Source organism: Salvelinus fontinalis, chromosome 9 (assembly GCF_029448725.1).
Source record: "Salvelinus fontinalis isolate EN_2023a chromosome 9, ASM2944872v1, whole genome shotgun sequence".
Lineage (NCBI taxonomy): Eukaryota > Metazoa > Chordata > Actinopteri > Salmoniformes > Salmonidae > Salvelinus > Salvelinus fontinalis.
In genome coordinates this window covers 51351351-51363548 of record NC_074673.1, presented here as the reverse complement: position 1 = coordinate 51363548, position 12198 = coordinate 51351351, and the positions used below count along the sequence as shown (strand labels likewise).

The 12198-nt window shown below is 49.9% G+C and overlaps 1 protein-coding gene across 2 annotated transcripts in view; it reads left to right on the top strand.

The window, feature by feature from the left end:
* The window catches only part of znf609a (zinc finger protein 609a), a 173963-nt gene extending 162614 nt beyond the window's left edge, over positions 1 to 11349 (top strand). For both annotated transcript variants that reach the window (XM_055934815.1, XM_055934816.1), the window contains 5 exons: positions 1258 to 3673; positions 3870 to 4347; positions 4528 to 4866; positions 5160 to 5238; positions 5603 to 11349. In XM_055934815.1, coding sequence (XP_055790790.1) covers positions 1258 to 3673; positions 3870 to 4347; positions 4528 to 4866; positions 5160 to 5233 — 3307 coding nt within the window. In that variant the 3' untranslated portion in view covers positions 5234 to 5238; positions 5603 to 11349. The remainder of the gene's footprint in view (positions 1 to 1257; positions 3674 to 3869; positions 4348 to 4527; positions 4867 to 5159; positions 5239 to 5602) is intronic.
* Positions 11350 to 12198: the final 849 nt, after the last annotated feature.

Sequence of the window (12198 nt, the reverse complement as noted above, 5' to 3'; positions counted from 1 at the left end):
TGTTGGTAAGTAAGATTAACAATTGCTATAGTGCTGTAAGCAATCGTCCTTCATCTCCATAGCTTTGTGTGCCCCACAGTAATCTTCTCATGCCATTTAACTGTGTATTCATCCATAATCCAGGTTGCAATTTGTCAGTGGTTCATGTAGAAAAAGCCCAGCCTCGCATGCCATCGTCCCAGATCAGATCTACACTGCGGCCGCCTTTCCTGCCGTGCAACACGTCTTTTTATAAAGCTCTGTGACTCTTCTCTCTCGGTCTCTCTCGCTCTGTTCCCTGTTGGCTGGTGTGTAAAGGGGGGGATGTTATCTCTTCCTATCTGATCAGTTGCCACGTCACCCTGGTCTAATCTGTCCGAGCCCCGTGGCGCTTGGCGATCTGTCAGAACACACTGGGCTGTCGGGATTGGGGGGGATAACGAGAGGATCAGAATCCGGCACACGTCTGGGGCCTGTTAAAAAAAGAATACAAATAAAAAAGAGCCCTCTGGAATCGCTGCGGCGATATTAGAACGAGAGATGCAACAGGATTGAGTCGTTCACCACCTTAAACTTGTATAGTTTTTTTTATGTAAGAGAGAGACTTTCTTATGCCACGATTTTGCGGTCCCAGACAACATTTCTGCATCTTGGGCAAATTCTTAGGTAGTAAACGATTGTCTGACGATTAAGCTCCGTCAGTGTCAGAAATGTTGAGCCTTTATCGTGTATTGTAGCTGGTATTACGAGCCGTTCCCGGTGACTGAACAATAGAGACACTGCTGGTACTGAGTATGCATACATTAATATGATTCTTGTGACTAGTCAGATTAATGTAATAGTTTGATTAAAACGTTTACATGCTTTTCAAGAAGAATGATTTCCCTAATAATCTTGTTTACATGACACATCTGAAATCAGGCTACCTGATGGGATTTTGATAAATGCACAAAATTGTCAATCAAAATAAACGTTCACCATGTTATTTTTGGGAAGCCTATTTGATTCTGAGTTTGGACATAAAAAGTGAAAGGGAGAGAGAGAGAAAGAGAGGCATTCCCATCTGAGTGTCTCTCTGCTGACCGAGAATGGCAACGGGATTGAGCGCGCTCAATTGAGTGGTTCAACACCTTTGGCTTGTATTGTTTCATATCAGCTGTGACAGTTCCTTATGGCTGTTGGTGATTTCAGGAGGGCAGTGAGTTCTCTGGTTGGAGGAGGAAGGTGGGGGGGGGCTAATGGCCAATAGGTCTAATTCTCTGGTTTCGGTTCTCTTAGGTTCTGTGAGTCCCCCACCAGTGACTTGGAGATGAGGAACGGCCGGGGCCGGGGGAAGAGGATGAGGCCTAACGGCAACACGCCTGTCAACGAGAACAGCAACTCCTCAGACAACAAGGGCAGCGGCACCAGCAAGACGCGCGCCGCCAATAACAGCAGCAAGAGCCGGCGGGGCAGCCAGACGTCGTCGGAGCGCCGCACACCGCCCAACAGCAACACGGAGGATGTCAAGGCCAGCTCGTCGTCGGCCAACAAGCGCAAGAACAAGCCCGCCTCGGACATGGAGCCAAACTCCAGCTCTGAGGACACCAAGGGCAGCAAGCGCATGCGCACCAACTCCAACAGCGGGCCCAGAGGAGTGCCCCACCTGCCCCACATCGTCCTCCCCAGCATTCCCACCATTAAGGCAGAGCCCCTTCCCCCGCCACAACTCGACCGAAACTGCCCTTCGCCGGTGCTCATCGACTGCCCGCACCCCAACTGCAACAAGAAATACAAGCACATCAACGGCCTCAAGTACCACCAGGCCCGCGCCCACAACGACGATGACATGAAGTTGGACATGGATGGAGACAGTGAGTACGGAGAGGACTCCACTCTCCACCCCGATCCGGGCAGCTGCAACGGTGCCTCCATCTCTCAGAAGGGCTGCTTGTCCCCGGCCCGCTCAGTCACACCCAAGGGCAGGGGCTTCGAGGCCCAGACTCCATCGCCCTCCTCTGGGAAGTTTGGCTCCAAGCAGAGTAAAAAGAAGCCCTGCGAGGCCGACCCGGAGGCAGTTGGCATGGCCATAGACGGCTGCGAAGACGGGCCCTGCCTAACAGATGAGGCCAGCAATGATGGCATGGACGACAAGAAAGACAGGGCCAAGAAGACGGGTAGCGGCTCCAAGGTGGACAAGCTGGCCCAGAAGGGCATGAAGTCAGCGCGGCCCATCGCCACTGCCATACCACCTCAGCAGCTGTACTCCCTACAGACGGCCGGCGGCTTCCTTGCAGCCAGCCCCGGCTCCACCCCTGCCTTGGGCTCAGTGGTTCAGTCCATTCCCAAGAGCCCGCAGCTGAAAGCCATCCAGCCCAAGCCCTCGGCCCCGGGAGACCCCTCGTCTGTGAACCCAGCTCTGAGCGGCTCGAAGGACAAGAAGAAGAAAGACAAGAAGAAGAAAGAGGCGGGAAAGGAGGGAGACAGCCCCAAAGGGCCAGTGAAAGGGGGGAAGCCGGAAGAAGGCAAGAGCCCATACTCTGAATCCTCGGACCCGGGGAGCAAAGGTGATGGACTCCTGAATGGCTCATCGGACCCCCACCAGAGCCGGCTGGCCAGCATCAAGGCAGAGGCGGACAAGATCTACAGCTTCACCGACAACGCCCCCAGTCCATCCATCGGTGTGGCCAGCAGGATAGAGGCTGGAGGCATGGCCCAACCCCTCACCCCGCTCCACGTGGTCACGCAGAACGGAGCCGACAATTCCTCAGTGAAGACCAACAGCCCGGCCTACTCGGACATCTCAGATGCGGGCGAGGACGGCGAAGGTCGGGTGGAGGGCGCCAAGGGCATCAAGTCCGAGGAGCAGGCTATCCGAGAGGGGGCCAAGAAGGCCCTGTTCCCCGCCCAAACGCCCAGCAAGGAGTCCCCCTACTACCCCGGCTACGAGACCTACTACTCCCCGAACTACGCCAACCCCAACCCCAGCCCGGGGGTGTCGGTCACGGGGGCCACACTGCAGGAGGGGGCCCAGGTCAAGGTAAAGAAAGAGGAGCAGGAGGAGCCAGGTGATGAGGACCGTAAGGTCAAGCAGGAGCTGCAGGAGGACCGTAAGCCTGAGATGGGTGCCTCTGGACCGGGGCAACAGCAGCAGGCCTCAGTCATCCAGCAGCGCTCCAACATGTATATGCAGCCTCTCTACTACAACCAGTATGCCTACGTTCCCCCGTACGCCTACCACCCGGACCAGGCCTACCACAACCACCTGATGAACACTAACCCAGCCTACCGGCAGCAGTACGATGAGAGGCAGCGTCAGGCAACAGCCGAGCAGCACCGCGCCGCCGAGAAGAAATCGGACGCTGCTGGAAAGGACAGGGATCGAGAGGGCTCCTCGGGAAAGGAGCAAAGTGAGGAATGGAAGCAGAAGGCTTCGGTGCCCCCCACCCTCTCCAAGGCCCCCAGTCTCACAGATTTGGGCAAAGGAGGGCCACCCCAGGGCAAGGTGTCCAAAGATCCCTCGTCTTCCTTGGAGCAGGCCAAGTCTTCGGTCATCATGCCCAAGGGTGAGGATGCCAAGGCACCGGCCCAGCAGGCCGAGGGGCTGAAGATGAAGCTGAGCGAGGGAGGGCACCATGGGAAGAGGGAGGAGCTCAAGGCGGGCATAGAGTCGGGCAGGCCCTCGGCCATGGAGCAGGGCATGTGGTACAGACAGGTAACATGACCCAGCTTTGTTTGAATCTGTTGATTTGGATTGGATGTTTTAACGTAATGAGCCACCCATTCAAAATTTGCAGTATACATTTTTTTTTTGTGTATTTTGGGAAATGTTTGAGTGAATTTTAAAAAATGTGTAAGACACAACTGTTGAGATATTGTCTGTAATGAGATATATGTTGTGGTGTTTTCAGGAGCCTGACTCGCGGCTGTGGCCTTACGTTTACCCCAGCAAGTACCCTGAGGCCCAGAAACCACAGGACGAGGAGCGGTGGAAAGAGGAACGCGACAGGGAACGGGAAAGAGACCGAGATCGAGCAGACCGAGAAAGGGACAGGGACCGAGACAACCGAGACAGGGAACGGGACCGAGACAGAGACCGAAAGGGCAAGGAGGGCAGGGATGAGAGGGCTCGGTCCAAAGACGCCACCCCCAAGGAGGAGATCAAAGAGGTGGCTGAGCCCCGGTCGTCGTTGGCGGCCTCTGAGGAGCACCGGGGGATGGTGAAGGACCCGAGAGCCACTGCTGCCCACATGCAGTTCTCCTCTCCTCTGGCCCAGCACCAGGGCTACATTCCCTACATGCACGGAGCCTACGGCTACGGCCAGGGCTATGAACCCAGCCACCCGGGCTACCGCGGGATGCCCTCGGTCATGATGCAGAACTATCCTGGTAAGAGTTAATGCCTTGGGATACATACACCTCTTCCAATGGGATTGTATTTTCACTCTGTACTATGATATGTACAAAAATGGCTTGGTGTATTAATTCCTGACATTTCCTGCTTTGATTGTAAATGGAAACGTGGAATCGACTCGTGTCATGGTGTCTAACCACCTCTGTCACCCCCAGGTTCCTACTTCTCCTTCTCTCCCTATGGCAGTAAAATGGGGCCAGGCGAAGAGGGCGGCGAGAAGGCGTCACGCGCCAGCCCCACGGTCAGCGGCAAGTCCGCCTCGGAGGCCAAGGCCCTGGACATCCTTCACCAGCACGCCAGCCAGTACAAGAGCAAGTCGCCGACAGTCGGCGACAAGACCCCCTTGCACGAACGGGAACGGGAGCGCGCCGCCTCCGAACGAGACCGAGACATGGACCGGCCGCGCTCCTCGCCCTCGCAGCGCATCCTGCCTTCCCATCACCACCTGGGCTACCCGCTTCTCTCGGGGCAGTACGACCTGTCCTATGCCACAGGTGAGTAACGGATGGACGCCCACAAACGGGCTCAAGCACACGGAACACATCTCTCTCTGCCTTTGGTGTTCAATTAGCTAACTGCTCAAATGGAGCGCTTTTCTATGCTAATCACATCTGTCAAATTATATAACTTTGCAAGGCCCTTTTCTCCCACCTAAGGCACTATAGAGAAGGTACAGTAGTAAGACGCAATCCATGAGTAGCCAAACTTGGTGTAGGAGTGTATTGACAAAAGTTGGAGTCATTATTAGTATATGGAGGCATATCTAACGTTAGCTCTTCCTTCACAGGGCTCTCCTCATCAGCCATCGTTGCCAGTCAGCAAGCCTCCGCCCCCTCCATGTACCCCCCTGCACGGAGGTGAGAATGGTAAGAATCAGAACCCCTTCACAGCTCCAGAGGACAGAAAATGCTGCATACACACACACACAGCTAGTACCTTAGTCAAAGCTGCTACTGACTACTAGAAGGATTTCCAGTTGTTTGATGACAAACATACATTGCATTCTATGGGGCCCTCTGCTGGACACAATATGAACGAACGTCAACTACATTTTATTCCAAGCATCATTCGAGAAAACAGAATGTGTGATTCTCCGTAGGGCGTTACTACAATATAGGCTTGATTTAGCCATCCTAAATACAGGCCAATCATCTTGTTGAATGTGGATTTAAAAATTCTTGCTGTTGCTGTTGTATAACTCTCCCTGTGTCTTTCCCCCCCCCCCCACAGGGAGACCTGATTGGCTGACCTCAACCTTGCCTGGAGCCATGTGACTGGATCACATGAGGAAGCGTGCTGCGGCGCTCGTTTTTAGACATCAGTTCAATGGTGTTTGTTGTACTTTTAGTTGATTTTGCCTGGTTGTTCCGGCTGATCTGGTTCCTCCTCCCTCAGCTTCATTGGTGGCCACCCCCACAGCAAGGCTTCCTGTGGCTTGGTTGAGGGCTCACCGAGCCCACCTCCTCTGGTACCGCGCGGTCAACCAACCACCCACCCAGCCAGTCCATTGACTCCTTTGCACTGCTGAGACATTCACAGGAAGGACTAAAAGGCCTGAAAAAAGGCCTGATGAGACTGGCATGTTCTGATGGGGTGAGGCCCATCGACGGCCATTTTGGAACTAGAGCGTGCAAAAGGGAGAGGAGGTTGATCAGAAACAAACTGGATTAAGTTTGAAATCACTACATGGAAATATGGACTTAATGGATTGTTCACGGATCCTGGGCCTTAGCGTAATAGAGTTGCAGCTTAACTTGAGGAAGTGGGTTGTTTCGTCCATCCACCAACCTACCCACTGACCCTGAGGACATCTTGAGACATTCATTGCAATGGATCCATTTTTTTTTTTTTCGGTTGTGTTTTTTTTGGGGGGGGTGGTTGTTGTTTGGGCCAGAGGAGGGACCTACTGGTGTCCTCATCCCTCTCCACCACTCTGGGCTTTCTATGCAAGCCGAAGCTGCTCATCTCCATACACTGACAGAAACAGCCCTCCTCTCTGTCTGTTCAGTTTCAGGGGGAGGAACTTTCAAGTTCACAATGGGTTCTTTTTTTTTGTGAAAAGTTATCATCCGCCTACTTGAGTTTGTTCAGAGAGTAAACAATATCCGTGTTAGTTTTTTTTGTTGCTTTTTTTGTTGTTGTATGAGGCTCTTGTGAGTTGTTCATTCCACGTCTTGGCTTGACTACCCTGTTTCCATCTCACTCTGACCCAGTAAGGAAACTCCCTTGGCTGTTTGCTGCTGCTTCGAACACTACTGGCCTCCCAGTGGCGTTGGCGGCGGCAGCTGTGTCGCGGTTTTCCTTTTCCAAAGGGTCATCCAGTTTACAAAGCAGCACCAATGCATCCGCTACGGCTACAGCTCCCAGCTGCTCAGCGAGGGCCCCGCCTTAGAGGGAGAGGACACATCTGTGCCAGGAGGTATTTTGGCTCCGAGAGAGAAGAGGAACGGAGGGGGGGAGGAGAGGAGTACAGATGCACCATTCAGCGGCTCTCCAAGCTCTGTGACCCGGAAAGGGAAGGAGAAAGATGCACTGATCGGAAAGGCCGTCTGGATTCTTCAGATGCGGCCTCTGGTTCTATAGAACCATCTATCCAAGCCATCCATCCTCACTGGACACTGCAGAGGCTGGAAGAGGAGAGAGGGTCCATAGAGCCATCCATCCAGCTCCTACAGTACATATGGCATTTGTTTTGGCTGTTGTGGGCCCCAAGTGTCAGTTTGTGGACATGGAAGCTGTTTGGAACCCACAGGACTTTGTATGTGAACAGTTGGCAACTGTCTGCAAGCCACAATCTGGCTACTGCTGCTAGTCTCACCAAACTGCATCATGGGATGGCCGCAGTCCTCCCTCATCAGTGGACATCTAAGAACACAGAGGGAGGCTCTCGCCGGGCACTCTCCAGAGCTGTCGATGGATGCTCAGTAGATATGGCAGCTGCTGCACTCGCTATCCCTCTGATCTAGTGTGTAGTGCGGGAGAGACAGGCAGCTCACTCCTGTATATTTATTAGAGGACTTTTAGTCACGGAGTGCTGTGTTACTGGGAGTTGGCACATGCCCCTGTACTATATTTGGTGAATGAAAGCAATTGTGAAATGGAATCTCTCCTGCAGGCCCACATCCCCTCCCATCATATCTCTCTCTCCTTTCCAACTATCTCTGTCGTGTGTGTGTGTGTGTGTGTGTGTGTGTGTGTGTGTGTGTGTGTGTGTGTGTGTGTGTGTGTGTGTGTGTGTGTGTGTGTGTGTGTGTGTGTGTGTGTGTGTGTGTGTGTGTGTGTGTGTGTGTGTGTGTGTGTGTGGTGTGTGTGTGCCTGCATGGTGTAAGACGGAACTGTAACGCCCAACACATAGTCCTTCCCAGCGGAGCAAGCCGTGTGCACGGTTGCTTTGGGACACTTCCTATCAGCTCTCTCTCTTTTTCCCACACGCACTCACTATTGTGGTTTTCTGTATATAGTGTACAGAGGAATTATTTTAAAAAGGTTTGTTCGATGCTATTGAAAAAATGTCCTACTTTTAATTTTTTTGGGGTCTGTTAGCCTTCTCTTTTTTCCCTAACATTCTTGATATAATATGACAAACTGTAGCTGGCGTAACAGCTTTAGAATTGAAGTGTTGTGATAATTTTTTCCCCTCCCTCCCTGGACCCCACCCCTTCAGAAGCTTGTTGTCCCGCCTCGAAGCCCATGACGCCATTTTACTCCCTTCTTCGCGCACGTTCCCAGGCCGCCTCAAGGAAAACAATGTCACATTTCCACATGTCATTGTAACCGTCACTCCTTTGTTGGCGTTGTTTTTCGGTTCCACGAGATGCTGCTCGTGAATGCAGTTTGTTGGCTGGGAGTTGGTACATGATGACTTTCTGCCGTGCTAGACAAAGTAGAGGACGGGAGCGAGACGGGCTGAGAGCAGAGCAGCTGTCTAGAGGGTTGATAGAGAGGTAAAACACAGCAGATTCTCCCACCCGGTCCACTCCTCTCCCGTTTAATGGTGCCCATCGATCCCAACACCGCCACACAGCACCCGCCCCGCCCGCTAAAAACAGTCAATCTGATTCGCTCTGATGCTTTTATTACCCTTCATGGATCCGGCTTGCTCGGGAGCGCAGCACGGAAAGTCTGAAATAATCAATTAGATTTGTGGTTTTTGTATTGTTGTGTGATTTAGGGCCGGGTCAAAATTTACGTTGGGGTGGGGTCGGATTTTAGAGGAGGGTTGTGTGTTTTTTTTACTGGGTACAGGGGAGGGTAGTTTACATTCACCATTTAGCAGCTTTTACTATATCATTTCTTCCATCCTAGCCAAATGTCCTCATCTGCTTGCATGTCAAGGTTTTTCGGTACTTCTTTTATGCACTACGCTTTTCCATGTGCTAACTTCTTACTGTACCACAGGTCAGTATGGTCTAACAGTATATCCTTCCCTCTATTCACCATAGTGACAATAATGGTAGGTGGATCGTTTGTCCAGATCTGGTTAACTAGCAATCATAGCACACATAAAAATTATTCAAAGCTGCACCAATTCTCTATATAAATCCACAAGAACATAGAGGAATAGCTGATAGGCAGCAGAGAGGCCAGGTGTCTCATTGCACATGAAACAGTCAAGACATGAAGCTCCCGTATAGATCTTGTTTAGGGACAATAAAAAATGATCCTACCCTAGACTAGCCTACAACGCCACAATGCATTGAATAATTGCATTAATGTTTTCAAGCGACCACAACATTCTAGTCTGTAAACTGTAGTGAAAATGGCATTTCGATAACGCCGCAAAAGCCCTGTTTATATGAAGGTTTTCATTCCATTTGGACCAGTTGTGGGTCTAGAAAAGCACAGTAGCAGGACAGTCCAGCTGTACTTTCTCCTTCTGGTACCGAATGCGCTGTCTGTTGCGGATCATCATTCTCCCAAGTGGTTCTATAATAATATAGCCACATGGGCCTATGCTCCCAGCAGGCCCAGTGATTCAGGAAAGATTCACCTGCGTTCTGCCTCCTCTCTGATCCGAACGGCTATTCTTCGCGCAACTAGAACCATAGCGCTTCAATATAGCCTAAATGTTTGTCATTTAACTTTTTAAATGTATTACCTTTTATGTGTGGCATAAACACAACCAGTCACAATGTTTCAATCTGATTAGGCTACTTCAAAAGTCTCCCGTAGAATACCTGCACACATTCGTCCACTCCACTCTAATATAATTCCGCCATCCGAACTGTGCACTGGCTATTTTTATTTCATTTAACCTTTTATTTAACTAGGCAAGTCAGTTAAGAACAAATTCTTATTTACAATGCCGGCCAATTGTGCGCCGCCCTATTGGACTCTCAATCACTGTTGGTTGTGATACACCCTGGAATCGAACCAGGGTCTGTAGTGACGCCTCTAGCACTGAGATGCAGTGCCTTAGACCGCTGCGTCACTCGGGAGCCCATTTGAGGAATAGAAAGAATAGAAAGAGCCATCTGTTACATAACACCAAAATGTTTAATAACATTCGGAGACTGTCAAGCCAAGCCTTCGATACTGGGTACAACATAGGGAGGGATGCATTTTCTGTTTGTCGAGATTGACATAATCCATTTAATTTTGGTGTTGAAAACACAAAACATGATGTTGAAGGGCCCGAAATTGGTAATCCGTGTGCAGTTATGCTTTGCTTATTGGTTGTGTGGGGCATTGGCACAGAAACCTGTTGGTGGACAATTAGTTGCATATATTTTCTATAAATATAGCATCAACATTTTGAAAATCTGATTTCCCCCTAGCTGATCATTGTCTGCCAGACTCTGATTGTAGTGTAATGAGACCGGCAGGGAGAATCTCGTCCGTGGTGGTCGGCCAACCCTGAACCTTCTGGCCCGTAGCCCTGCGTGACATCGACTGTGCTGTAAAAGTATGCTAAAGTGGTAGAGTCGATATCCCCGTTTATAAAGACGGGTCGCTACATTTATTATTATTTGTGGTTGTAATCTTTTAATGGGAGGGTTAATTCAAGGGTGTGCACATTTTTTTTAAAGTGCAAGGTGAGTGTCGTGAAAAGTTTTTTTTACGTTGGGGGAGGGGGGGTGCATTTTTCTCTCACCACATGATTGTTGATGCTCAGCCATGATTGGATACTGGCACAGATGTCTTTTTTTTCACTGTCGATTTTTCTGTTGTTGACATGTGTCCATAATACAATGGGGGAGGAGCTAGTGTTTTGTTTTTAATCAGTCTGTACAGAGTGAGACGGAAGGTGGGTGAGGTCATATAGTGATAATGTCATTTTCTGCTGTTCTACATCTCATTGTTAAACCAGATACCCTGTGCTGGTGGCAGGCTGTTAAAAAATGATGAGGGAAAAAAGCACTTGATTTTATTTTTCGAGAATCTAGTTTGCGGATCATTTTTTTTAGTACGTTGACACCCGCCAGCCAGAGAAATGACTTGTTGATCATACGCCCACGGCAGCCATTGTTGAGGCGTTGTCTCAAATGGTGCTTGGGTAGTCGATCCTTGTGTTCCTCCCGCAGGGGGAGGAGGGAATGTTCTTGTGTAGGATGTCCTCTTCCTGTTCTTCATAACCCTGCCCCCTAAACCCCCCTGCCCTATCACACTCAGCCCCGCCCCCAGAGCAGTGGCTCGGTATCAGTCACCGGTATCAGTCACCGGTATCAGTCACCGGTATCAGTCACCGGTATCAGTCACCGGTATCAGTCACCGGTATCAGTCACCGGTATCAGTCACCGGTATCAGTCACCGGTATCAGTCATCGGTACTTGAAAGAAAGATGTTTACAGCTTCTTTTTATTGCTATGTTTTGTTTTGGTTCATCCCACACCTCTTCTTCTCCCCCGCTGTCCTTTCCCCAAGGGTTTCTCTCTTATGTAAAGTGTACATTGCCACGTTTCTCTTTTTTTTTATACAATACTGTAACTTGCCTTTGTACATTTAGGCAAAAAATAAATCTTTTTATGAGACAATCACTCCTGTCCCGTCTGTCTTGTCTTTTTTCCCCACAGGAAAGTAAAGGGCACGTGGATCACCGTAGCTATTGCTGTTGGGAAACACAGGTGCACCAACCTATCAGATTATAAGGTTCTTTTTCAACATTCTGGTACTTGCTTGTGTTCAAAAATGGTTCACCATGCCAACAAAATCCGCTGACACTTACTAACTACAGGCACACTTATATACTTGTGGTGCATTTTAACGCTTGTTATAAGTTGTCATAATTCATAAATAGTTCTAACATCCTTACAATGCATCACTTTGATGCATTATATGACCAAAGTGCATAATGCATCATAGATCCAACTTGAAAATAGTGTTATAGGTGAACGCATACAATGCAATGTTGTATTACCCAACTCAGTGGGTTGGTTACCCTATACACGTATCCGGTAGAGCTACGATGCACCAGAGGGATGATGTATTATCAAGATGTTACTAATTATGAGTTGTTATGAAGCAGGTTTTATCATGCATTATAAGTGTACCATAAGGCATTGTCAATGCACTTTCAAGGCGTGTGTGCATCATCGAAAGCGTGACCCGAAGTCCACTACATTTATCCATTTTTAACTTCATTGTTATTCAGTTGGGCACTGGTGATACATTTTGTGATGCAGTAGCGCACGTTGACCACAGAGGGGCTCTGGCTTACCGACAGTATTCTCCTCTCCATCCAAGTTGTGAGAGCTGTTCGGGCAGTCGACGGGCTGCACGCTAGTGGTTTGCTTTGAAAGGATTGCTATCCACGCACACTGCACACTATAAAAGTGAGTTTGAAGAATATGGGCCACACTGTTTTCTTAGTCTAGTTGGGGATTTGT